Source organism: Ornithodoros turicata, chromosome 3 (genome assembly GCF_037126465.1).
Source record: "Ornithodoros turicata isolate Travis chromosome 3, ASM3712646v1, whole genome shotgun sequence".
Lineage (NCBI taxonomy): Eukaryota > Metazoa > Arthropoda > Arachnida > Ixodida > Argasidae > Ornithodoros > Ornithodoros turicata.
The window spans coordinates 49,623,282-49,651,062 of record NC_088203.1 but is presented as its reverse complement, the minus strand read 5'-3'; the positions used below and the strand labels follow the sequence as shown (position 1 = coordinate 49,651,062).

The 27,781-nt window shown below is 47.2% G+C and overlaps 1 protein-coding gene across 1 annotated transcript; it reads right to left on the bottom strand.

The window, feature by feature from the left end:
* Window positions 1–1,473: 1,473 nt before the first annotated feature.
* LOC135389443 (uncharacterized) lies at window positions 1,474–26,604 on the bottom strand. Its single transcript, XM_064619491.1, has 7 exons — window positions 22,150–26,604; window positions 3,441–3,624; window positions 3,054–3,203; window positions 2,728–2,841; window positions 2,587–2,655; window positions 2,233–2,441; window positions 1,474–1,752 (listed from the first exon to the last, which is right to left on the bottom strand). Exons 1-7 carry the CDS (start codon window positions 26,602–26,604, stop codon window positions 1,474–1,476), a joined length of 5,460 nt encoding a protein of 1,819 aa, XP_064475561.1.
* Window positions 26,605–27,781: the final 1,177 nt, after the last annotated feature.

Sequence of the window (27,781 nt, the reverse complement as noted above, 5' to 3'; positions counted from 1 at the left end):
TGCTGCTTCCATACCAGCCCTAGTGGTCCCCAGTAGGTTCTTGTTGCACCGTAGTGCTCTAAAAGACATAAACAAACAGGAAGACATTATAAGCGAAAATGCAGAAAGAAATACACCAAACAGTACATCGAAATTCGTTGACACTAATTGTATAATTACGATGGCTGGACGTAGGTGGCACCTTTAGCCCGTGAGAAGCACAGTACATATTCCGAAGACCCACTACTCACGACAAGATCCAGTTTCAGTGTGTGCGCTAAAACTGACGTAATTTAGTTTGTCATTACCAAATTCCCAGCTCATGTTGGACACGTGTCCTCCCGTGTTCTCACATTACACATACTTAAAGGAAACAAAATATGGAAAGCTGGAAAGTGCGGTATTTCCACCACCAGTTGCTGTACGCTACTCCAATACCAGTGACGATGTAAATCAGTTCAATTCCCTGTGACCTGATCAAAATTACACGCTCTTTTAGTTTCAAACTGATGATATAACAGGCTTGCTGCTTTAAACATGTTGGGTGAAACGGTTTGCATGCGCAGCAATAAGTATTTTGGACCTGTTTCTTATATGTAATGCGTGTTTAGTACTTACGGAAAATAAGAGCAGGAAGCCTAAGCAGACTGATTTTTTTCTTCCCCTTCAGTTCGAGCCAACTGTACTCTGCAGCTACGAAATCTGTCATCAGATAGGACAGAATGCTCCTAGTTCCTTGCCCAATGTCATTTCCTCCCAGGTTGGAAAGCTCGTCCATCTGTACAAAGGAGCAAAAATGTCACAACAATCACTGCTGCGGTAATCTCATCAGCACCATTATAGCAATTGCAACGTTCTACATGTAATGAGCACTACAAGTACTGTAACTGTGCATCAAGGGCAGGTCTACGGCATCTTCTCTGAGGGGAAGGGAGGCCATTTCGGAACAGAAAGGGGATGGAGGCACGTCTCGGTGCTAGAGCTGCTATACGTTGCTTCATACCTTGGATGCGGTTTACGTAAAGCGTCTAAGCGTTCGAAAATACATAATAGAGATATAAAATATACAGGCAATGTCTGAGACTTTGGAAGGACACGCAGTACACACCACACCGATTAGCACCTATGAACATGAAAACTGCACATGTAAACTACATTTACATCAACAACATGAAGGTTAACAATGAATGCGTTTAACTGAAGGTATTCATTTTAAGTCTAAATCCTGCAGGTTAAAATGGGTGACAGCCTCGGCTTCGAACAGTGAGCGAATCGGTAAATCACTTTGTCTACATCCAGGGAAATGTCCAGATGAGTTGTCAGCAAGGCAAGGCTGATCAATCACTCTTTGATTGAAGTTGACCCGATGAATGTTTTCAGCCTACACAAAGTAGAGAACCCCCACTCTATCAATGCACCGATAGGCAGTGTCAGCAGCGCTTTCGAAGAACGTGTAACTTCAGAAGTTCTTTTAGGGTGAATGCGGACACAATTTTATTGGTCCAAATTATTACTCTGTAGGATGTCAAGAACGGTGCATCCTATATCTTGGTCTGTAACGGTAGGTTCAATGAGGGCTTCTTTGCTGCACTCTTTCAGATGTCCTATGTGGTAATTTTCGTAGGGGTAGGAACTCAAGGAAGGCATCAGCGTGCCATCGTGCATGTAGCACAGCACGACGACTACCTGCGATTCGTGGGCGACGCCCGTGGCTTCGTCAAATATGACGATGCAACGTGCTCTCCCAATGCTCACGGTACAGGTAGCCAGGATCTGCCCATGATGTTTGTGTAGTATACTGCCGCTTGTTGCTAAGTGTTTAGGTGTGTGTTAGCTTTTATCCATTCCCCTGTGGCTTCGGAAAGTCTGCTTCATAATATGTTTTAAAATGCATGAGCCCTTAGAAAATTGTAAGATACGTATAACAAAATAGCCAGTAGCACAGATATCAGCTATAGTCATGCTCAACTTAAGCCAAAGCGATAATCATATCCCGCATATGTAGCCCGTCAGCTACATAAGCCGCGCCACTATGCGATATCAGTAAGGCAGCACCCTTTCTGCTGCAGCACACTGCCACGTGGGCAATCTTTACAGCCAATATGAAAGCAGAGTGAGTATGATAGGCTACATTATCTGCCACAGGGAGGTCGCTGTCTGTCATGTCGCTCTCTGTGACGCAGTGATACGTTGAGAGCTGACGTACTAGATTTCTTTCCCTTGAATTGAAAACGACTATGGAGTCATACGTACAAGCTGTGCTTCCTTCTGTTCATTTAGGGAGCTGTTGAAATCTTCGAGATCCTCCGAAGTTGCGAAAGGTGTCCTAACTAGTGTAGTAGGTGACGTTGCAGCTCTAGAATGAGTAATATTCTGGCTGCACACCTCCTGCAGTAGGTCACCCTGTTGCTGTAGTGCCAGCCGCATTATGTGAAGTAGCCTCAGGACTTGTCGTTTGAATTCTGAACAAATCACATATCTTCAAAATCTCATAGGAAATGATTGTAGCAAACACAGTCATCGTGCACAATGCTACATCAATAAGCAATATTTTAAGCGAAGAAAAAAGAAAACGTGGATTCCAAAATTCACTTTATACATGCACACCTTCTTCTGGCAAAAGTGTCTTGTGCTGCGGCACAGACTGCGAGACATTCTGTGTTGTCCTCCGTGGCCCTGTTAACATGCGTTTTGGGAACGTGTTTAATGTCACAGTAACTCATTATTTTTTCACTATAATTCTCATACCTTGAGGTGTACCGACAGATTCTCGTGGTGTAAGCGACCTTGTCGTCCTCATCATTGTTGACATAACATTCAACACATGCTTTTGAATGCAGGTGATGACGATGACAGGGCACCCTGTAATGAAAGCATATGCTTTCATTACAGGGTGCCCTGTCATCGTCATCACCTGCATTCAAAAGCATGTGTTGAATGTTATGTCAACAATGATGAGGACGACAAGGTCGCTTACCACGCAACGGAATCATGTTCATTCTTAGATCAACCTTTGCGGAATAAACAGCTCATCTGCATCCTTCCTCTCTGTCCTGTCACGATTATTTTCTTGCCTTTCTTCACATGTTCTGTGACATCTTCCAGAAACCGTTGTGACATGGTGTGAGCACGCTTTCGCTTCTGCTGTTCTGTGCCAGAGTCGGTGTTTACATCTGATGTATACTGGATGAGGTCCAACTTCTGATAGGCCTCCTCGAATGTTGCTGTAAGCACGAAGGTAACTAAATAAACCAAAAGCATACCTGACAAGATGTAACGTGCGTCCTAACAAAATTCAAAAGGGTGACACTATACAAAACTATTACAGGCCTTTGCTTAGAGAACTTACAACCATAGAGTTATCAGGGGTACGTCCATCCTACATGAAGCAGTATTATGCGGAACCCTATGCTGACATGAGGTATGCAAACGATATATCTTCAATGAAAATGGCTCCTCACCGAAAATACCCTTTACAGTGACACGGTAGGTGTCGTGCAGCCCAGTGACCGGGAAACCCTTCATAATTTGCCTCCCCGCCTTGTCGGATGCAACCTTCGGCCAGTTGCAAGTCGTGCCTTTCACCCAACTACTTGGCACAACTTGAACTTCATCTTTTTGAGTGAAATGCACCAGAGCAAACATCTGAGAAAACCAACAATGTCCACATGTAACTCAACATGATTTACACGTCAATAGGTACCCAACTGGGTAAACACTAGTTCATCCTATTGCTCCTAAAGTTTTCATTAAATGTTGCCAGGGCGTCTTGAGACAAGGAGAGTGAACGATGAACTCCAAGTGGCAAGTCCAGTCACGTCACAGTGCATGAAATATCATTAAGTATTTGTCAGTCGCACACACACACACACACACAAGAAATAATGTCTTATCAGTGTCTCAACTCAGTGCAGAAGTGATGTAACTACATGTTTGTCCCGAAACGGTAGCTTCACCATTTTTTTTCACATCTTTAAGTGGCCAGCACTTGAGACTAGAAAGGTGTGAAACAAGATAGGTCCCTATGCGGGAAGACTCGAACGGTTGAAGATACAAGTTTTCGTTTTTGCAGAACTCTCTTCCTAGGACGCAGACCTCTTCCGTCTGCCTAAGCGTTGCAAAGTTTGAAATGACTACTATATGGTCATTAACAGCACAGCAGTTGTCACCTTCGTTGATGCTTAAGACGTACCCAGACGGTTTTACCATTCCGTACTCTGGTCCCCTGCATTCTGTTGTCAAAGGCCCACTCGAGTGTGGCCGACAAAACACTACATCAGCATCTGATGGCATTGAAGGTGCAGTAGCACATTGCCTTTCCGACAATCGATTGAAAAGCTGCTCAAGCGGAGTTTCGCTTTTCCTTAAAAGCCTCTTTAGGAACGACATGTTGTTTTCAATAGGAAATGCACTAAACTCGTCTAGAGCACCCTTATTTCTTACATCCTCAGCTATGTGAATCAAACAATGTACATTGTAGGAAACATGGTGGCTGCCGTAGAGACGTGCGAAACACTACACAAAATGTCTTAAGTAGTGATTCTGCATAATCTGCATGCGTTTGACAAAGTGCCTTGTTTGCCAGGGTGAAGACAGCACAATGAAGCGTTAAGAAATTGTCATATAGTTCAGAGGGCAAGGCATATTTGAAGATAGCACAGCCAGTGTAAAGCAGGATTTGCCGAAATTCGGTGGCCTTCCATCTGTCTAACTCTTCTAACGACCTCAGTTTCCATGCAAATTCTCTTGGTATATGCTGCCGAAGTGACATATTTCCCTCAGATATTCTTTGTCTCTCAGCAGGGCCTATAGCACACTTCGGAGTGTTCACCCAGAGGTTCAGTAGCTTTCTCATTACCCCCAGGCATATCAAATGCATGTAGTCGAAGGGCACGCAAGTAATACAGTCAATTTCAAGTTCGGTAAAAGCTGACGTTCCCTTGTGGTGGTTAATATCGTGCTGCTGGCGAAAGTTGTCATCTGTTCGTAGCGGGGCATTCATGTTCAGAAAGCACATGCGATTATTCCGATGCTGTCCTTCAACCATGCACTTGGGGCATCCTGAACGTGCATTATGTCCCTTTGTCGAAAACGTGAATGCCCGTGCCGGAGCGTCACAAACAATGCTGTGCAGAACAAAAACGCAAGACTGACCATTGATGGAAAGCCCATCCCTTAAAAGCTCCTTCACTTCCTGTATGAGTGGTGCCAAAAACTCATTTGCACATGCTGGTTTGTAGGTCCCAGAATATACGCCAACCAGGAAAGGGTCCCCATTGCCTACGCCTTTAGGGAGACACTGTATGGGACACAGCTGGGCAACCCATCAACGTTGAACGTAAGAGAGATCACAGCTGGTACACACGAAATATTGTCTAGTGTTGAACGGATACCATTAAACAAACAAAAGTGACAATACTTTCCACTTCCCAAGGCCACAATTCGAGATGCTGTGTTTCGTGGAGTCTTTAAAAGATGTGCGTGCATCGCTAGGGAAATGCCTGTGGCATGAGTGGGATTTCAGACACTTAAGAAGGCTGCTTCGGTCCACCTGGGTCCCATTATGTTCCGTTGCCCACTTTCGAATCTGTTCTAGCAAACTGTCACCACGTGCATGTCACCACGCGTTTGTCACCACGTGGATCATCAAACTCTTCATGTGGAACAATTTCTAGTGGCTCTGAACGCCGAATACCATCAGAAGGCTCAAGAATAACATCTGACACGTCAGAGTGCGATGCGACTCCTTCGGACACAGCAATTCCCTGTGAAGCCGGCAGGTTTGTAGAAGCGAAACCGCGCCGCGTTTGCTCATCATGGGAGGATTCACTGGAAAATCCCTCATAATATTCGCTGGGGATTTCATCCGAATAAGGACTAAAGTCATATTGTGTGTCACCATGCAAGACATCATCCCTGCTCGTCGAAGGTGTGGAAACGGCACCGGCGGAAAGTGTAGCGATCGTCTCTTGACAGCTACGATGTGCGGAGTCATACACATAGCGCTTGTTCCTTATTTTTGGCATCGCGCACTCAAGAGATGTAAATCATATGAACTGCATCAAATATGTTAAAAAATGAAGTACCTCGAAGATGTATACACGAAACGAGAGTCTGCAGGGCCGCTGCGCCTGGTAATCAAGAGCCGAAGCACAACGAACAAAGCAAACATGCCGCAAGCAAGAGAGGGGTGTCGATGGCGATCGCGTTCCCGGATAACACGCGTTGCTTAAAGGCAAATGTTAAGGCTGGTTTCGATTTTCGTCACTCCGTTTCACGCTTAAATTACGCTCAATAATTAAACCTTTTCAGTGTGCATTTATTCTGTAATGTCTGTTCGGAATTTCGCACTGTAGTATTCACAACAATGAGTTAACAATTAATTTTTGTAGAATAATTTATGAATAATTTCTAACAAAATCATTAATACAATTCATTAACTTTGCACCGACACCGTTTTGAAAAAAATCCGTTGTTTCGACATAATAATGCAGGAATACAAGTGTGGAACTGTTCGCGTGCGTTTCACAAATCCATAACCGGAGGATGTCATGATGACGTCCGGTGTAGAGGACGTCTTTAGAACATTGCAGGATATCCACAAAGACGTCCTTGGAACGTCCCACGGACATCTAAAACGGATCCGGATGTCTGGATTAGAATCGGATATCCTTGGGACGTCGGTGGTTGTGTGGGATATACTCATTGTTCGAGGCTACACCTGTAAGAGTGCGAGCAAAAAGGCGCAAAGGCCTGGGGGCAAAGTTCCATTCGCGCTCGACGAAGGACCAGGCAGAATGCCGTTACGGGAACAGATATATGATGCGATGCATTCCTACTATATGAATGATTTTCACTCTTGCGTTGCAGTTTAGAAAAACTATCACAAAAAGCCCATACTACTCGTAATCATTTCTGTTATGAGATAATTATTGCATAATGCTACATACACAATCGCATTGTCCCTAGGTAAAGAAAGCAGAGAACAAGGGCACACATATTAACTTAAGCGAGCAAGGAAAGTCATTTCTACCTCGGACAGCATAATACGATAAAACTAAGCTTGAACACCACTACGTGTGTGACCGACACATACCCACGAACAGACTAACAAATAAAGAAACAAACACTCCTATTCACTTCTACTGATAGAATTGGAGCTAAAGGCGTGAACCACACGATACGAACAAAGCGCACCGCTTCAGGAAAGCATATCAAATGCAACGCAACAGGACTGGCGTCGAGAGTTCATAAAATAGCTTGCCCAAAACAAGGACTTCACCAGGTTCGCGAGGCAATTCCATTAAAAACGCTTGGCCCATCCTACGGATTGCAATGCAAAAGCAATTACCCTTATTTTTTTAAATCAGCAGTTCACGCATTAATACATAAATTTATCGCTCGTGTCCCACGAAACGGCAAACACAAAGAACTTACTTGTCAAGTGGGATTCCAGCTTCACTAACGAGCATGCACCGTCCCACATTTTTTGTAGCCACAACGAGTGTAAACCCAAAGTTAATTCACAACCACATACGTCCATATTATTCCTCACGTCAATAATTATCCAACCAAGTCAAAACATGGTACAGACACATATACGAATGTAAAACACTAGGCCTTCATTCCGGATGTAATACGATATCTCCAGTCGACCATCGCGAACCAAAAAGACAGGCAGCAGCTCACGAATGCATGTTTGCTATACATCCAAGAAAAAACAGTGCTGTGCTTTTGCGCAGCAGTTATAATACAGAAAGGGATTCATTTCATTTTACTTTGATTCGATTCCACCCATATCTTTTGCATGAATACATACCATTGAGTGGAACGTATAAATGAGAACATCATTTGCTACACGCTGTACCTCTCATAATTTTTAAACCAGACCAGTGTACAAAATGTTCATAAGTATACGACCCTTCGCTAAATAGGTGAGTCGCGAATGGCTCCAAATAAAATAAAATAATCATTCCAGCATCACTGACTGCAAGCTCCCACAGAACCATTAACCGCCCATCAACATCCAGCGAACGTCGGGATGTAGATGCTGCATAGTCTCACGAACGTACACATTTGCTCCCGTTACGTTTTAACTACGCCCGTACTACCGTGCTATTCAAGATAAAATTATGCGAAATGGACGTCGTTGGACCGCCGATGCGGATCTTCGAAGGACTCACTGGAGATCTCTACTAAGGCCCTCTAGGTATCGCGTGCATACAGAAATATTGAAATTTTAATCATGAGATAAACACAAGGACGCAAGTGTGCACTCAAAATACTTTATTTCAATGTGGGCTTTATTTATATCTGCGTTTGTACATGCCTGCCGACACATCCGCAGTACAAATAATGAAGGTACGTGACGTGGAATGTGTAATATTCAGATCATTCCCGTTCATGACCACAATATCGCCACGTTATATAAACAGGAAAGAAAAAAAAACATGTTAGTCGCCGTATAATTAGTTGGCAACTTGCATGGAATCGACACAACGGTAACCTCACGCTCCTTCACGCCTTATGAATGGCTACGGGTCTATTTATATTGTTCCTTTCTCTATTTTCTGGCCTCTGAAACTCGCTGGCCAAGTTCTGCCGCCGAGGCACACTGATAAAAACAAAAGACACAATACAGGCGTCATCTATATCATCCAATGGCACATATGCATACCAGCTTTTGGCCAGATTTCCCATTTACCTAGCATTCTTACCTGTAACGCATAAGACAGTGAATAATTCCAAGACTGCTGATAGATCCTATACTCTCTGAGGAACGCTGAGACGCACACAGCAATGAATGGCCGATGCTGAGCGGTATAGCCGCTTATGCCTGAAACAACGTTAAGAACACAGTGAGTGGACCACACGTGCTACCTCAGCAAGCTCAGTTAGGATCGATTGTATTTTTTTTCACTAGCCAGCAGGCTAAAGCGACTTGAAGGATAAAGAAGTCTAAAACGCGAGCCCTAACAAACAAAGGCACCACAGCCGTTTACCTTTAATTCAGTCATAGATGGTGGCCCCCGATGGAGGATCCGTTACCTACAAGGCATATACACCCAACTCTTCACAAAATTCAAGCTGTACTGGTGCTGTTTGCGTTGAAAATTACCCTATTCCTCCAACCCATTGAAGACGCCGTCATGTTTCTCCAGCCTCTGCAGCAGCGTTTGAAATCATCCGCACAACGGGCTACCGCATCATGTGACTCTAACTTCTGCGCTTTGCGAAAAAACAAGCCTTCTGCGCAGATTTCTCCTTTGGCGGCGACGCGGTGAGACGACAGAGCGGGAGAGAAGAAGAGGCGGAGGGTGAGCAGCGAAATGGGTGCTCACGGTGTCACAGGGCGATATATGTGGGACGTCTGCTGCTGTATACTCATTGGAGCATCCCAACAAACACGTCCAGGAGGCGTTCAATGAATGTTCACTTTAGGCTACGGATGTTCGGACCCTTGTCGGCTGTCCAGGGGCGGTTACTGGTTCTGTGGGCTTGAGTACTCAACGAGCAGTGAGCTTTGAGGTTCCTCCACACGTCTTGGACTCACCTAACACACTCGAGGCCTTCCTGAATACATTCTGCTGGCACGGGACTAAAATATCTATCTCAAGGATAATTATCTGCTGCACGTCGTATTTTTATAAAAGATGCCAGGTCTTGCTCACGTAAGAAGAAATGATAACAACAACAACAACGACAGGTTATTTTTTGTATTGATTTTGTCATTTTCAAGAGTTCATTGCTTTCCACAAGTCATCGAAAACTACAATGTCAGCTCTGCTGCTGTTCAGGTGAGTCCAAGGCGTGTGGAGGGACCTCAAAGCATACTGCTCTATTGGGTACTCAAGCTTTCAGCAATGCATTGACCGTTAGTAGAGAAAAAGTGTAGCAACAGAAAATGGGAGGTTGCTCGATGGTCTGCGTTTTCCTGGGTGGATTTATGATGAACATTATTTTTGAATAAGAGAAGTGTGTGTGTGTTTAGAAATAGTTTGATGCTGGAGAGTGTGTTTTCCACTTTATTCAAGTGTTTCTTTGTGTTTGCTTTCCCTTGTTGTCTAGCAAACATCAGATTTTTCCTTGCATGACAGTGCTCGTTGAGCAAACCTGACATGCCCAGACCTGTTCTGTCTTATGATGCATGATTTCCTTTTCTTGGCGCATGTAGTTCGTTTTTTTTACAAGAAACATTTCTTGGTGAAGCAGTATCTTGATGATGACAATATGCTGTCATGCCCTTGAACTGAATGGGAGTAGCGCTGGCATGATAATAATTTTGCAATCAAATTAGTTCGAAAAGTAACCTCAAGGGGGACAGATGGATGGCTTTATTCAGGAGAAAGAAGCATCATTATTCAGTTCCATCCGTGGCTCCCGGACGGAACAGAGATACCTCACTGAGCTCCTCATATTTAGCCGTTGATGGTGTTCCTTGTTAGGGTATTCTGTTCTTGCCTGATTTTCGTAAGACTATCTAGTCATTTAGTAAGCCTTTGGGATTAAATGCTTTATTGCAATGATCAGCTTTCATGCTTGGTATTTTGTGCTTTTCTGCAATAGTTTCTCTGTTTCCCATGTAATCAGTATAGTAGAATAAAGGAAATAACCTTCAGTCAATGAATAACAGTTCCCCTGTCTAGAGCGCAGCCGTGCGCGTCGTTGAACCATGCAGCTGCATGCCTGGGTGTTGACATCATGCCGCGGCTCTATTGTTTCAGGTGACACTTGCCCATAGCAGTTGCATTGGACATTAGTGGAAAAAACAGTGTAGCCTTGAGACAATGGGATGACATCATGACCAATGAGCACGGCCCACAAAGGGCACAAGAATTCACTTCTCTCTTGGCCTCTGGCGACTATAGACGTGGCACGCATTGATTCTGTTCCTAGCAATTGCGTTGGCCGTTAGTGGAAAAGTGTAGCCTTCGTAGGATTCAATTTGCCTCTGACGGGGTATGGATGTGTGGCTCATCATTGGTGAATGGTATGCGATGATTCTGGTGGATTTATGTTGAGCGGATTCACAATCAGAAAGTGCAATGTAGGTGAAAATACTCTGATACTGGTGAGTGTCTTTTTCACTCTGTTCCACTGTTGTTCTGTGTTTGCTTTCCTCTGTTGCCCAGCAGTCATGCGGTTTTTCCTGATATAGCAGCGCTCATCGAGCAATATCGTGACATGCCCTGACCTGCATGCTTTCCTTTGTCAATGCATCTAGCTCTGTATTTCTACTTTTTCGGTTCGTTTGGTTATCGTTCTTGTCTTGACGATGACGCTAGCGCTGGCGCACCCTTGATCTGAATGGCAATAGTGCTAGAACGATTCCTAGTAATTTTGCAATTAACTGCAATTAATTTCAGAAAGTAACTGCAAGAGGGACAGATGCATGACCTTAGAGAGGAGAAAAAGCATTATGATTCAGTTCTGCGCCTGGCTGTCGAATGGAATGGGCACATCGTTCTGCACTCCTCGTGACAACTGTTGTGGTGGACAATGGCTGATTCTTTCACACGTGATAACTGTGTTTTCGATTAGCAGTGATGTGCCGTGCATGTCGGGCACTAGTTGTTGTTGTCCAGGCAAACCCCTCATTTTCTATATTCTGAAAAAGCTGCCTTCGTCTTGGGAGTAGCGCTGACTTGATGCTTAATTATTTTGTCATGAGACAATTTCCAAAAGTAACCGCTAGAGGTTGCAGATGCGTGACATTATAAAGGAGAAAAAAAAGCATTACGATTCAGTTCTGTGCCTGGCTGTCGGGTGAAGTGGATGCGCCATTCTGCGCTCCCCGTGACTGCTGCTGTGGTGATGTGTTGTGTGCCTATTCCTTTTTGTTGTTAGCTATTAGTGGTGCCCCTTGTTAGCATATTTACTGTTGTTTCACATTAGTTTGCATTCCCCTGTCTGGATTATGAGTGTTTTTCTCCTTGCATGTCCAGAGCTGTCCTAACCTGCACAAACACACTATGATGACATCACACCTGGCGTCCCAGGATGTCCAGAACTGGTGGTCACGGTGGCACCACCTTGTGTGATACTTTGCAAATATGTGGTCACCTGCCTCTGTGCTTAGTCACCCAGCAATGGTCAGCGGCCGTTCCTTCAACTAAACTCCTTCTCTCCACTCTATTTCTATCTGTTTTTTTTTATTTTTTATTGCCGCGAGTATCTAGAAACATGTAGGGTGGTCTGAACATGCGTAGATGCTCCCCCATTAGTGTGATGACTCACTAGATGATCCTAATTACTGTGGGAGGTCCTAATTGTTCATTAATTGCTAATTAAACGTGTCCAGAAGCCTTGTATTGTTTCCGGATAATCGTGGTCGATACTTACTACTTGCGAACAGATAAGTTCGCGAAGGGAAAATACGTACTGCTCCCGGTCCCCAGTCCTCCCTTTCTTTTTTCAATTTTTCTCATGCTGTTTCCATGCGCAGCGAAAGTGTCTTCGGTTCGTGCAGATAGTGCGGCACTGCGAAATCCGAATTGGATAATAATTAGATAGTCAAATCATTGGAGAATAGTTGCAGCAAGTTTAAATTACTTTGGAATAGCATGTTGTGACCACGGACTTTCGAAAAACATACAAAAAAGTGACCTTGCCTTGGCAAAAATTTTGAGTTAAATTAATATAATTAGCCTAATTAATTAGACACACTCATGCGAGTCGCCTGTTTGAATGAAAAACCCTTCACAAGGGTCACGAAGAAGGTTTCCCATTTTTATCATGTGTAGACTTTTTAAAATAATTAAAGGTCACTCTCTCGTGCAACACACTGTATATGTGGGCTCAGTGGATAGATAACGACAGTTACGAACAGATACGAACAGTTAGATACGAACTGCAGTTATACTATATATATAGGTATAGATAATGCTCTCCAAGGTCGAAAATAAAGTTGTTGTTAATGCAGAAAAAAAAGCCATTAAACAAACAAGCAGATGACACTAGACCTGCTTTAAATAATAATTTATAACACGTCTAGTGTCATCTACTTGTTTTTTTAATGGCTTTTTTTTCCTGCATTATAATTCACTGGCTTACACTGTCATATTGAGGAGTGCTCAGTCACCCTCCCAGGTGTAGGTCGCTCGCTGAGTGACCCCGGTTTGCCCATTCGGAACGATGCGCAGCTATATATATATAAGGAAAAAATAGCTGGAGCTCTTTGGCTGCGCGCATAGCATATGTTTGTAACTCAAACGTCGCCATGCCAGTACTTCACAGCCGTTTCGGCCTTGTTGGGCCTCATCAACAGTACGCAGGCAGGCAACGTTTGAGTGGATGGCGTCAGAAGGTCACGTAACACGTGATTCCTCCCGTCAGGGTCAGATAACTCACTCCCTGAAAGCCCAGTGCAAAGCCAGTGAAGTATACAAGGAAAAAAATAGCCGGAGCTCTTTGGCTGCACGTATAGCACATGCTTGTAACTCAAACGTCACCATGCCAGTACTGGACAGCTGTTTCGGCCTTGTTGGGCCTCATTAACAGCACCCAGGCATGCAACGTTCGAGTGGCTTGCGTCAGAAGGTCGCGTAACACGTGATTTCTCCCGTCATGGTGAGATAACTCACTCACTGAAAGCCCAGTGCAAAGCCAGTGAAGTATACAAGGAAAAAATAGCCGGAGCTCTTTGGCTGCACATATAGCATATGTTTGTAACTCAAACGTCGCCATGCCAGTACTGGACAGCTGTTTCGGCCTCGTTGGGCCTCATCAACAGTACGCAGGCAGGCAACGTTTGAGTGCATGGCGTCAGAAGGTCACGTAACACTTGATTCCTCCCGTCAGGGTGAGATAACTCACTCACTGAAAGCCCAGTGCAAAGCCAGTGAAGTGTACAAGAAGAAAATAGCCGGAGCTCTTTGGCTGCACGTATAGCATATGTTTGTAACTCAAACGTCGCCATGCCAGTACTGGACAGCTGTTTCGGCCTTGTTGGGCCTCATCAACAGTACGCAGGCAGGCAACGTTTGAGTGGATGGCGTCAGAAGGTCACGTAACACGTGATTCCTCCCGTCAGGGTGAGATAACTCACTCACTAAAAGCCCAGTGCAAAGCCAGTGAAGTATACAAGGATAAAATAGCCGGAGCTCTTTGCCTGCACGTATAGCATATGTTTGTAACTCAAACGTCGCCATGCCGGTACTGGACAGCTGTTTCAGCCTTGTTGGGCCTCATTAACAGTGCGCAGGCAGGCAACGTTTGAGTGGATGGCGTCAGAAGGCCGCGTAACACGTGATTCCTCCCGTCATGGTGAGATAACTCACTCACTGAAAGCCCAGTGCAAAGCCAGTGAAGTATAAAAGGAAAAAAATAGCCGGGGCTCTTTCGCTGCACTTATAGCATATGTTTGTAACTCAAACGTCGCCATGCCAGTACTGGACAGCTGTTTCGGCCTTGTTGGGCCTCATCAACAGTACGCAGGCAGGCAACGTTTGAGTGGATGGCGTCAAAAGCTCACGTAACACGTGATTCCTCCCGTCAGGGTGAGATAACTCACTCACTAAAAGCCCAGTGCAAAGCCAGTGAAGTATACAAGGAAAAAATAGCCGGAGCTCTTTCCCTGCACGTATAGCATATGTTTGTAACTCAAACGTCGCCATACCAGTACTGGACAGCTGTTTCGGCCTTGTTGGGCCTCATCAACAGTACGCAGGCAGGCAACGTTTGAGTGGATGGCGTCAGAAGGTCACGTAACACGTGATTCCTCCCGTCAGGGTGAGATAACTCACTCACTGAAAGCCGAGTGCAAAGCCAGTGAAGTATACAAGGAAAAAAATAGCCGGGGCTCTTTGGCTGCACTTATAGCATATGTTTGTAACTCAAACGTCGCCATGCCAGTACTGGACAGCTGTTTCGGCCTTGTTGGGCCTCATCAACAGTACGCAGGCAGGTAACGTTTGAGTGGATGGCGTCAGAAGGTCACGTAACACGTGATTCCTCCCGTCAGGGTGAGATAACTCACTCACTGAAAGCCCAGTGCAAAGCCAGTGAAGTATACAAGGGAAAAATAGCCGGAGCTCTTTGGCTGCACGTATAGCATATGTTTGTAACTCAAACGTCGCCATGCCAGTACTGGACAGCTGTTTCGGCCTCGTTGGGCCTCATCAACAGTACGCAGGCAGGCAACGTTTGAGTGCATGACGTCAGAAGGTCACGTAACACGTGATTCCTCACGTCAGGGTGAGATAACTCACTCACTGAAAGCCCAGTGCAAAGCCAGAGAAGTGTACAAGAAAAAAATAGCCGGAGCTATTAGGCTGCACGTATAGCATATGTTTGTAGCTCAAACGTCGCCATGCCAGTACTGGACAGCTGTTTCGGCCTTGTTGGGCCTCATCAACAGTACGCAGGCAGGCAACGTTTGAGTGGATGGCGTCAGAAGGTCACGTAACACGTGATTCCTCCCGTCAGGGTGAGATAACTCACTCACTGAAAGCCCAGTGCAAAGCCAGTGAAGTATACAAGGAAAAAATAGCCGGAGCTCTTTGCCTGCACGTATAGCATATGTTTGTAACTCCAACGTCGCCATGCCGGTACTGGACAGCTGTTTCGGCCTTGTTGGGCCTCAGGCAGGCAACGTTTGAGTGGATGGCGTCAGAAGGCCGCGTAACACGTGATTCCTCCCGTCATGGTGAGATAACTCACTCACTGAAAGCCCAGTGCAAAGCCAGTGAAGTATAAAAGGAAAAAAATAGCCGGGGCTCTTTGGCTGCACTTATAGCATATGTTTGTAACTCAAACGTCGCCATGCCAGTACTGGACAGCTGTTTCGGCCTTGTTGGGCCTCATCAACAGTACGCAGGCAGGCAACGTTTGAGTGGATGGCGTCAAAAGGTCACGTAACACGTGATTCCTCCCGTCAGGGTGAGATAACTCACTCACTAAAAGCCCAGTGCAAAGCCAGTGAAGTATACAAGGAAAAAATAGCCGGAGCTCTTTCCCTGCACGTATAGCATATGTTTGTAACTCAAACGTCGCCATACCAGTACTGGACAGCTGTTTCGACCTTGTTGGGCCTCATCAACAGTACGCAGGCAGGCAACGTTTGAGTGGATGGCGTCAGAAGGTCACGTAACACGTGATTCCTCCCGTCAGGGTGAGATAACTCACTCACTGAAAGCCGAGTGCAAAGCCAGGGCTCTTTGGCTGCACTTATAGCATATGTTTGTAACTCAAACGTCGCCATGCCAGTACTGGACAGCTGTTTCGGCCTTGTTGGGCCTCATCAACAGTACGCAGGCAGGTAACGTTTGAGTGGATGGCGTCAGAAGGTCACGTAACACGTGATTCCTCCCGTCAGGGTGAGATAACTCACTCACTGAAAGCCCAGTGCAAAGCCAGTGAAGTGTACAAGAAAAAAATAGCCGGAGCTCTTTGGCTGCACGTATAGCATATGTTTGTAACTCAAACGTCGCCATGCCAGTACTGGACAGCTGTTTAGGCCTTGTTGGGCCTCATCAACAGTACGCAGGCAGGCAACGTTTGAGTGGATGGCGTCAGAAGGTCACGTAACACGTGATTCCTCCCGTCAGGGTGAGATAACTCACTCACTGAAAGCCGAGTGCAAAGCCAGTGAAGTATACAAGGAAAAAAATAGCCGGAGCTCTTTGGCTGCACGTATAGCATATGTTTGTAACTCAAACGTCGCCATGCCAGTACTGGACAGCTGTTTCTGCCTTGTTGGGCCTCATGAACAGTACGCAGGCAGGCAACGTTTGAGTGGATGGCGTCAGAAGGTCACGTAACACGTGATTCCTCCCGTCAGGGTTAGATAAATCACTCATTGAAAGCCCAGTGCAAAGCCAGTAAAGTATACAAGGGAAAAATAGCCGGAGCTCTTTGGCTGCACGTATAGCATATGTTTCTAACTCAAACGGCGCCATGCCGGTATTGGACAGCTGTTTCGGCCTCGTTGGGCCTCATCAACAGTACGCAGGCAGGCAACGTTTGAGTGCATGGCGTCAGAAGGCCGCGTAACACGTGATTCCTCCTGTCATGGTGAGATAACTCACTCACTGAAAGCCCAGTGCAAAGCCAGTGAAGTGTACAAGGAAAAAAATAGCCGGAGCTCTTTGGCTGCACCTATAGCATATGTTTTTAACTCAAACGTCGCCATGCCAGTACTGGACAGCTGTTTCGGCCTTATTGGGCCTCATCAACAGTACGCAGGCAGGCAACGTTTGAGTGGATGGCGTCAAAAGGTCACGTAACACGTGATTCCTGCCGTCAGGGTGAGATAACTCACTCACTAAAAGCCCAGTGCAAAGCCAGTGAAGTATACAAGGAAAAAATGCCGGAGCTCTTTGCCTGCACGTATAGCATATGTTTGTAACTCAAACGTCGCCATGCCAGTACTGGACAGCTGTTTCGGCCTTGTTGGGCCTCATCAACAGTACGCAGGCAGGCAACGTTTGAGTGGATGGCGTCAGAAGGTCACGTAACACGTGATTCCTCCCGTCAGGGTGAGATAACTCACTCACTGAAAGCCGAGTGCAAAGCCAATGAAGTATACAAGGAAAAAAATAGCCGGAGCTCTTTGTCTGCACGTATAGCATATGTTTTTAACTCAAACGTCGCCATGCCAGTACTGGACAGCTGTTTCGGCCTTGTTGGGCCTCATCAACAGTACACAGGCAGGTAACGTTTGAGTGGATGGCGTCAAAAGGTCACGTAACACGTGATTCCTCCCGGCAGGGTGAGATAACTCACTCACTGAAAGCCCAGTACAAAGCCAGTGAAGTATACAAGGGAAAAATAGCCGGAGCTCTTTGGCTGCACGTGTAGCATATGTTTGTAACTCAAACGTCGCCATGCCAGTACTGGACAGCTGTTTCGGCCTCGTTGGGCCTCATCAACAGTACGCAGGCAGGCAACGTTTGAGTGCATGGCGTCAGAAGGTCACGTAACACGTGATTCCTCCCGTCAGGGTGAGATAACTCACTCACTGAAAGCCCAGTGCAAAGCCAGTGAAGTGTACAAGAAAAAAATAGCCGGAGCTCTTTGGCTGCACGTATAGCATATGTTTGTAACTCAAACGTCGCCATGCCAGTACTGGACAGCTGTTTAGGCCTTGTTGGGCCTCATCAACAGTACGCAGGCAGGCAACGTTTGAGTGGATGGCGTCAGAAGGTCACGTAACACGTGATTCCTCCCGTCAGGGTGAGATAACTCACTCACTGAAAGCCGAGTGCAAAGCCAGTGAAGTATACAAGGAAAAAAATAGCCGGAGCTCTTTGGCTGCACGTATAGCATATGTTTGTAACTCAAACGTCGCCATGCCAGTACTGGACAGCTGTTTCTGCCTTGTTGGGCCTCATGAACAGTACGCAGGCAGGCAACGTTTGAGTGGATGGCGTCAGAAGGTCACGTAACACGTGATTCCTCCCGTCAGGGTTAGATAAATCACTCATTGAAAGCCCAGTGCAAAGCCAGTAAAGTATACAAGGGAAAAATAGCCGGAGCTCTTTGGCTGCACGTATAGCATATGTTTCTAACTCAAACGGCGCCATGCCGGTATTGGACAGCTGTTTCGGCCTCGTTGGGCCTCATCAACAGTACGCAGGCAGGCAACGTTTGAGTGCATGGCGTCAGAAGGCCGCGTAACACGTGATTCCTCCTGTCATGGTGAGAAAACTCACTCACTGAAAGCCCAGTGCAAAGCCAGTGAAGTGTACAAGGAAAAAAATAGCCGGAGCTCTTTGGCTGCACCTATAGCATATGTTTTTAACTCAAACGTCGCCATGCCAGTACTGGACAGCTGTTTCGGCCTTATTGGGCCTCATCAACAGTACGCAGGCAGGCAACGTTTGAGTGGATGGCGTCAAAAGGTCACGTAACACGTGATTCCTGCCGTCAGGGTGAGATAACTCACTCACTAAAAGCCCAGTGCAAAGCCAGTGAAGTATACAAGGAAAAAATGCCGGAGCTCTTTGCCTGCACGTATAGCATATGTTTGTAACTCAAACGTCGCCATGCCAGTACTGGACAGCTGTTTCGGCCTTGTTGGGCCTCATCAACAGTACGCAGGCAGGCAACGTTTGAGTGGATGGCGTCAGAAGGTCACGTAACACGTGATTCCTCCCGTCAGGGTGAGATAACTCACTCACTGAAAGCCGAGTGCAAAGCCAATGAAGTATACAAGGAAAAAAATAGCCGGAGCTCTTTGTCTGCACGTATAGCATATGTTTTTAACTCAAACGTCGCCATGCCAGTACTGGACAGCTGTTTCGGCCTTGTTGGGCCTCATCAACAGTACACAGGCAGGTAACGTTTGAGTGGATGGCGTCAAAAGGTCACGTAACACGTGATTCCTCCCGGCAGGGTGAGATAACTCACTCACTGAAAGCCCAGTACAAAGCCAGTGAAGTATACAAGGGAAAAATAGCCGGAGCTCTTTGGCTGCACGTGTAGCATATGTTTGTAACTCAAACGTCGCCATGCCAGTACTGGACAGCTGTTTCGGCCTCGTTGGGCCTCATCAACAGTACGCAGGCAGGCAACGTTTGAGTGCATGGCGTCAGAAGGTCACGTAACACGTGATTCCTCCCGTCAGGGTGAGATAACTCACTCACTGAAAGCCGAGTGCAAAGCCAGTGAAGTATACAAGGAAAAAAATAGCCGGAGCTCTTTGGCTGCACGTATAGCATATGTTTGTAACTCAAACGTCGCCATGCCAGTACTGGACAGCTGTTTCTGCCTTGTTGGGCCTCATGAACAGTACGCAGGCAGGCAACGTTTGAGTGGATGGCGTCAGAAGGTCACGTAACACGTGATTCCTCCCGTCAGGGTTAGATAAATCACTCATTGAAAGCCCAGTGCAAAGCCAGTAAAGTATACAAGGGGAAAATAGCCGGAGCTCTTTGGCTGCACGTATAGCATATGTTTCTAACTCAAACGGCGCCATGCCGGTATTGGACAGCTGTTTCGGCCTCGTTGGGCCTCATCAACAGTACGCAGGCAGGCAACGTTTGAGTGCATGGCGTCAGAAGGCCGCGTAACACGTGATTCCTCCTGTCATGGCGAGATAACTCACTCACTGAAAGCCCAGTGCAAAGCCAGTGAAGTGTACAAGGAAAAAAATAGCCGGAGCTCTTTGGCTGCACCTATAGCATATGTTTTTAACTCAAACGTCGCCATGCCAGTACTGGACAGCTGTTTCGGCCTTATTGGGCCTCATCAACAGTACGCAGGCAGGCAACGTTTGAGTGGATGGCGTCAAAAGGTCACGTAACACGTGATTCCTGCCGTCAGGGTGAGATAACTCACTCACTAAAAGCCCAGTGCAAAGCCAGTGAAGTATACAAGGAAAAAATGCCGGAGCTCTTTGCCTGCACGTATAGCATATGTTTGTAACTCAAACGTCGCCATGCCAGTACTGGACAGCTGTTTCGGCCTTGTTGGGCCTCATCAACAGTACGCAGGCAGGCAACGTTTGAGTGGATGGCGTCAGAAGGTCACGTAACACGTGATTCCTCCCGTCAGGGTGAGATAACTCACTCACTGAAAGCCGAGTGCAAAGCCAATGAAGTATACAAGGAAAAAAATAGCCGGAGCTCTTTGTCTGCACGTATAGCATATGTTTTTAACTCAAACGTCGCCATGCCAGTACTGGACAGCTGTTTCGGCCTTGTTGGGCCTCATCAACAGTACACAGGCAGGTAACGTTTGAGTGGATGGCGTCAAAAGGTCACGTAACACGTGATTCCTCCCGGCAGGGTGAGATAACTCACTCACTGAAAGCCCAGTACAAAGCCAGTGAAGTATACAAGGGAAAAATAGCCGGAGCTCTTTGGCTGCACGTGTAGCATATGTTTGTAACTCAAACGTCGCCATGCCAGTACTGGACAGCTGTTTCGGCCTCGTTGGGCCTCATCAACAGTACGCAGGCAGGCAACGTTTGAGTGCATGGCGTCAGAAGGTCACGTAACACGTGATTCCTCCCGTCAGGGTGAGATAACTCACTCACTGAAAGCCCAGTGCAAAGCCAGTGAAGTGTACAAGAAAAAAATAGCCGGAGCTCTTTGGCTGCACGTATAGCATATGTTTGTAACTCAAATGTCGCCATGCCAGTACTGGACAGCTGTTTCGGCGTTGTTGGGCCTCATCAACAGTACGCAGGCAGGCAACGTTTGAGTGGATGGCGTCAGAAGGTCACGTAACACGTGATTCCTCCCGTCAGGGTCAGATAACCCACTCCCTGAAAGCCCAGTGCAAAGCCAGTGAAGTATACAAGGAAAAAAATAGCCGGAGCTCTTTGGCTGCACGTATAGCACATGCTTGTAACTCAAACGTCACCATGCCAGTACTGGACAGCTGTTTCGGCCTTGTTGGGCCTCATTAACAGCACCCAGGCATGCAACGTTCGAGTGGCTTGCGTCAGAAGGTCGCGTAACACGTGATTTCTCCCGTCATGGTGAGATAACTCACTCACTGAAAGCCCAGTGCAAAGCCAGTGAAGTATACAAGGAAAAAATAGCCGGAGCTCTTTGGCTGCACATATAGCATATGTTTGTAACTCAAACGTCGCCATGCCAGTACTGGACAGCTGTTTCGGCCTCGTTGGGCCTCATCAACAGTACGCAGGCAGGCAACGTTTGAGTGCATGGCGTCAGAAGGTCACGTAACACGTGTGTGAAATCGTTCGTTGGGGAGCTTCGCTCAAAGACAGGGACTCAAGCATTCCATCGCAGCATCATTTATTTGCGACCATGTCTCACGGTACCCGAACCAAGAATGACAAAAGTAAACACCAAAAAAAACAGTTCACGTGCTCCCCGCACGATCGTTGTCTTCTTCCCTTTGTAACACGTTTACAACTTCAGCCCAAAAATGTTACACGCAAAAAATGTTCTAACACACTCCCCCCCAAAATGGGCTAGCGCGCATTTTTAACCGTTGGCCAGTTCTAGCGGATACAGCAGTTGCACCGGTCTTCTTCGCAAAGTGCCATCAGGTAGGCGTACGGTGCAAGCCCTGACTTTCTCATCCCTGCCGCAGAATACGTCCACAATCCTGCACAACTTCCAGAGCGGCCGTGGTTGTTTCTCATCGTGCAAGATGACTATGTCGCCAGGTTTGAGCGCTGATGACTTGAAAACTCTCGCTGGACATGTCCTTGGACAACTCGAGATGTATTGCCCTCGTGACTGCACATACAAAAAGGACGATGTAACGTTTCTTGGTACTGCTAGCTTCCTTCACCATCAGAGGTCCGGCAAAATCAATTCCCACCACTTCAAACGGTAGGCATTCCGTTACTCGGTCCGCTGGCAAAGGAGCAACCGTTTCGCTTGCTGCCTTGGCGTTCAAACGCTTGCAGGTCACGCAGTCGTGAATGACCCTTTTTACAAGTCGACGAGCTCTGGTAACCCAAAAGTTCTCTCGTAGTTGCACGAGTGTATCTCTGATGCCCGCATGAAGAAGTTGATGATGAGTCTGACGAACCAGTAGCTTCGTGTAATGATGATCTCCAGGCAAGATCCTGGGATGTCGCTCGTCGTACGTTCCACGGCTGAACTGTAGACATCCGCCAGCCCTGATAATCCCGTCGTTGTCGATGAATGGTGTTAGGTCCCTTAATGGCGAGTTGCTCGGAAGTTTGGAGCCCTTTTCGATACAGCTCAGTTCGTGCTGAAAGGTCATCCGTTGAACTGTCGTTATCCAATGGACTTCGGCCTTTTCGATCTCTTCTGTTGACAGTACTCCACTCCTCCTGACATGCGATTTCAGGTTATGAATATAGCGCAGGACCCATGCTGTTGTCCTATGAAGCTTGAGTACGGAACTGTACTTGTTGATGTCAAGTAAAACCGGTACTGTGGATGTTGAAGTAGCTGTGGTTAACACCTGGGATTTCATTTCTTCAAGTTCTTCGGACGCAAACCGTGTCGTTGGGGGCCTTCCTGGCCACGAGCTCTCGTCGCTGACGATCCACGGTGGTCCCTTCCACCACAACTGACTCTCGATCAGTCGTTGAGCTGATATTCCTCTTGTCATTAAGTCAGCGGGATTCTCTTTGCTCGGACAGTAGTGCCAAGGATGCGAATCGCTGTTCTTTTGAATTTCGGTCACTCGGTTCCTTACGAATGGTTTCCATCTTGCTGCATCGCCCTGGATCCAATGGAGTGTGATCATACTGTCGGTCCAGAAATGCACGCCGCTAACGTCAAGCTTGAGGTTTCCGCCGATGTACTGAAATAGGCGTGATGCCACGAGGCTCGCCATCAACTCTAGACGGGGCAGCGTCAGTTGTTTTAGTGGAGCGATTCTTGACTTCGCCAGAACCAGTGTCGTCGTCGTCCTTCCTGTTAAGTCCCTTACGCACAGGTACACTACCGCGCCGTAGGCTGCGGTGCTTGCATCCGCAAAGACGTGCAGCACTCTGCTGTCGGCGACGTCACTTAAGCCATACTCGTAAAATCGCGGTACTTGTATCCGCGATAAATGTCTTAGGTCGTCGCACCAGTCAGCCCATTGGTGTCTGATGTCATCTGGTAGAATTTCATCCCATCCAAGTTTAAGTCGCCAAGTGCGTTGAAAACAGAGTTTAGCGGTTACGAGAAATGGCGAAATCAATCCCATTGGATCATACAGCCTTGCTGCTGTCTGTAGTACGAAACGTTTCGTATCTTTACGTTGCTCGGAGATCTGCCTGACACTGTCCACTGCGAATGTCAGGTTGTCCGTCGCGGGATTCCAAGATAATCCAAGAACTTTCAGTACACCCGCCACTTGACCCTGTGGCATCGCTGCTGTTGCTTCCTCCTCAAACAGGTTCCTCATGGTCGGACTATTGGACGCCCATTTGTGCAACTTCATAGAAGCAGTTTGGAATATGCTCTTCGCCTCACGGTAAAGTTTCTCGGCACTTCCTTCATCTGCTGCTCCAACCAGAAGGTCGTCAACGTACAGTGACTCGCTGAGCAACGTACACGTGACGGGGTATTCGTCTTTCAGACTCCGCAGGTGGTGTTGTAATGTAGCTGCCAGTAGAAAGGGGCTCGACGTGGTTCCAAAAGGGACCCTGGTCATTCTGTACGTTTCGATGTCTGGCAAAGGTTGATCGTGTGTCGGAGCTTCCTTCAGCCACAGAAAACGTAGTGCATCTCTGTCAGCGTCGGTGACGCCAATCTGTAAGAAGGCCTTCTCGATGTCAGCGACCATAGCCACCCGATATTTCCTGAAGTTCAGCAGTAATGCCACTAGGTCACAGTTCAAGTTGGGGCCACTTTCCAAATTGTCGTTCAGTGACTTCGCCTTGGCATCGTGTGACGAGGCATCAAATACGACCCGCAGCTTTGTCGTGCTGGCGCCTTCTCTGATTACCGCCTGATGGGGCATGTAGTACGTCCTGCCCTGCGATGATTGATGTGGGCTTGCCACCTCCGCAATACCGCTGCGTAGCTGCTGCCGTATGACGTTGTCATACTCGCTCATGAGCTGTGGGTCACGTGTAAGCTTCCTCAGGAGTTGATGAAGTCGCTTTCGGGCGACGGCCTCGTTGCTCTCCAGATCCACTTCCGTTTTCCACGGTAGGCATACTTGATAGCCATCTTCGACCTTCACCACAGTCTCCATGAACGACGTTACAACGTCGTTATCCCTCGTATCATCGTTTTCTGTCTCACGTATTCCCAGGCTGTCCAAATCCCACAACTTTGTCACGAGCTCTTCCAGTGGCCGCTCTTGCGTCACCGTCCGCAGCACTACCGTCTTGTTACAGTGTACAACATTTCCGCCTGTCGGGATGGGACCCTGAACACACCAGCCGAAGGACGTTTCGATGGCCCTCAGTCCCTTGCCGAGGTCTTCCACCTTCCCGCTGACGACTTGCCAATAATAGTCGGATCCTATGAGCACTGCGATCTCTTTGGAATCGGTCTGAATAACATCAGCTGGCTCCAGATTCTTGTCGTTCAGCTTGCTTTGTATATCTTTGTCAATCATCGGAAGAATCTGCTCGCAAATGCTGTCGGTTTCCAATGCTTCAATCTCGAAGCTCTTTTCTCCATTACGACTGCTCATTGACAATCGTACTCTCCTGAAGCTCCGTTCTGTGAGGTGGCCTCCAAACACTTCAACCGTAAGCTCCTCGGTCTCCAAATACTTGCACCCCAGTTTCTTCGCCATCCTCCTTGATATGAAGGACCGCTGGCTCCCGCCATCAAACATGATTCTGGCAAGTGTCGTGGATATTTCTCCAGCCAGCATAGCCGTCGCAGTCTGAAGGAGAACTGTAGCCCTCCTTGAATTGTCAGCAGCTGAATGTAGGCTAACGGACGTCGTTGGCGTTGCGACAGAGTCCTGATCCCCGTCAATTTCTTTCGATCCTTTTTTCGACGCGTAGCTTGGATCGCACATTGAAGCTGCATGTCGGCCTGTGCATTTCCTGCAACGCAACCTGCTCTTGCACTCCCTGGATTGATGATTAAGTTTAGTGCATCGGTAGCACCTCCGCTCAGCTCTGAGAATCTCCTTTTTCTTCGTTAACGGAATGTCAGAATCACAATTCTCCGTCTCATGCTGTTGTGACGAACAGAATGTGCAGCGTGTCTTCCCAGCCAAGTGCTGCAGTGCGGCTACTGAAGCTGTTGGCTGGCGTTTCCGGTCGTGAGAAGTCTTGTACTGTCCCTTGTCGTCGGTTTTTTGGGTAGATGTTGCCTGCTCCCGGCTTTCTACTTCAATTCTAACCAGTTGAAGTAGGTCTGACACCTTCTTCCGGTATTGCCTCACAGCAGGGTCAGAAATTCTTGCCGTTCCGGCGCTGTCTCCAGCTTGAATATCAGATGGAACTCCCACCGGGATGGATGCCATTGCCGATTTTCTGTGATATTGCAGCACAATGTCTCTCGGTAACGAGCGTAGCAGTACAGGGTACAGCAGTGAACAGTAAGAGTCTTCACTCACACCTAGGACATTCAGTCCGCGAATGTGGGCTTGGAGTCTGTCATAGAGCTTACGAAGCTCGCGTACGTCTTCGGACAATCGTACGGGACGAATATTCAAAAGTGCTTCCATGTGATCCTGAATGATGGCAGTTTCCGTCCCATAACGTTGCTGCAACAACTCTACTGCGTCCTTGTAGCATTCTGCTGACAAGTGCAGACCTGCTATAGCAGCTGCTGCCTCGCCGACTAATACCGACTTTAGGTAACTGAACTTGTCACTCTGGGTCAGATCTTCGTTCTGATGGATCAGCCGTTGAAATTGTTCCCAAAAGGCCTGCCAATTTCGCTGCTTGCCGTCGAACTTCAATAACTCCAATTTAGGGAGTTTCACCTTGACTGCCGTCGATCTCGTCGTAGAAGTGGTCTGTATTCCAGTTTGTACAGATCCATTCTTCTTGCATTTCAGTCTGGCGATGCAGGTAATCACACGGTCGTTGTATTCATATGTGCGCGTAAAATCCTCTTCGCTCTGTTCGATCTCGCTGTGTTCGATTTCAGCGTCTACGTCGTTAAGTTGCTGGTGACACGCTTGAAGCCGTTCGATCAACACATCGAGAGCGTCCAATGTGGCTTCTCCAGTCCCGCTCAGTAGACTGTTGGCTTCGGTGATGATTCGGGTCACTTGGGACCGGAGCACCTGACGTTTCTTCGGTAGATGAGACATGGCGTCCGCCGTGTTCGATTCCGTTGATTCGCTGCGTCGTTACCGTTTCAGCAGTGTTCGCCGATCAGAGTCCTTCAATACCTTCAGTCCTCGAAGATCCCGGGTTTCGGCACCAAAAGTTATGTGAAATCGTTCGTTGGGGAGCTTCGCTCAAAGACAGGGACTCAAGCATTCCATCGCAGCATCATTTATTTGCGACCATGTCTCACGGTACCCGAACCAAGAATGACAAAAGTAAACACCAAAAAAACAGTTCACGTGCTCCCCGCACGATCGTTGTCTTCTTCCCTTTGTAACACGTTTACAACTTCAGCCCAAAAATGTTACACGCAAAAAATGTTCTAACAACGTGATTCCTCCCGTCAGGGTGAGATAACTCACTCACTGAAAGCCCAGTGCAAAGCCAGTGAAGTGTACAAGAAAAAAATAGCCGGAGCTCTTTGGCTGCACGTATAGCATATGTTTGTAACTCAAACGTCGCCATGCCAGTACTGGACAGCTGTTTCGGCCTTGTTGGGCCTCATCAACAGTACGCAGGCAGGCAACGTTTGAGTGGATGGCGTCAGAAGGTCACGTAACACGTGATTCCTCCCGTCAGGGTGAGATAACTCACTCACTAAAAGCCCAGTGCAAAGCCAGTGAAGTATACAAGGAAAAAATAGCCGGAGCTCTTTGCCTGCACGTATAGCATATGTTTGTAACTCAAACGTCGCCATGCCGGTACTGGACAGCTGTTTCAGCCTTGTTGGGCCTCATTAACAGTGCGCAGGCAGGCAAAGTTTGAGTGGATGGCGTCAGAAGGCCGCGTAACACGTGATTCCTGCCGTCATGGTGAGATAACTCACTCACTGAAAGCCCAGTGCAAAGCCAGTGAAGTATAAAAGGAAAAAAATAGCCGGGGCTCTTTGGCTGCACGTATAGCATATGTTTGTAACTCAAACGTCGCCATGCCAGTACTGGACAGCTGTTTCGGCCTTGTTGGGCCTCATCAACAGTACGCAGGCAGGCAACGTTTGAGTGGATGGCGTCAGAAGGTCACGTAACACGTGATTCCTCCCGTCAGGGTGAGATAACTCACTCACTGAAAGCCGAGTCCAAAGCCAGTGAAGTATACAAGGAAAAAAATAGCCGGAGCTCTTTGGCTGCACGTATAGCATATGTTTTTAACTCAAACGTC

Excerpts from the sequence above, each read along its gene's own strand:
- LOC135389443 (XM_064619491.1), bottom strand. The coding sequence starts at position 26,604 with ATGTCTCATCTACCGAAGAAACGTCAGGTGCTCCGGTCCCAAGTGACC. Across the intron at positions 2,656-2,727 it reads ATCTGTCGGTACACCTCAAG|GGCCACGGAGGACAACACAG; the intron begins GTATGAGAATTA and ends GCATGTTAACAG. Across the intron at positions 2,442-2,586 it reads GACACTTTTGCCAGAAGAAG|AATTCAAACGACAAGTCCTG; the intron begins GTGTGCATGTAT and ends TGATTTGTTCAG.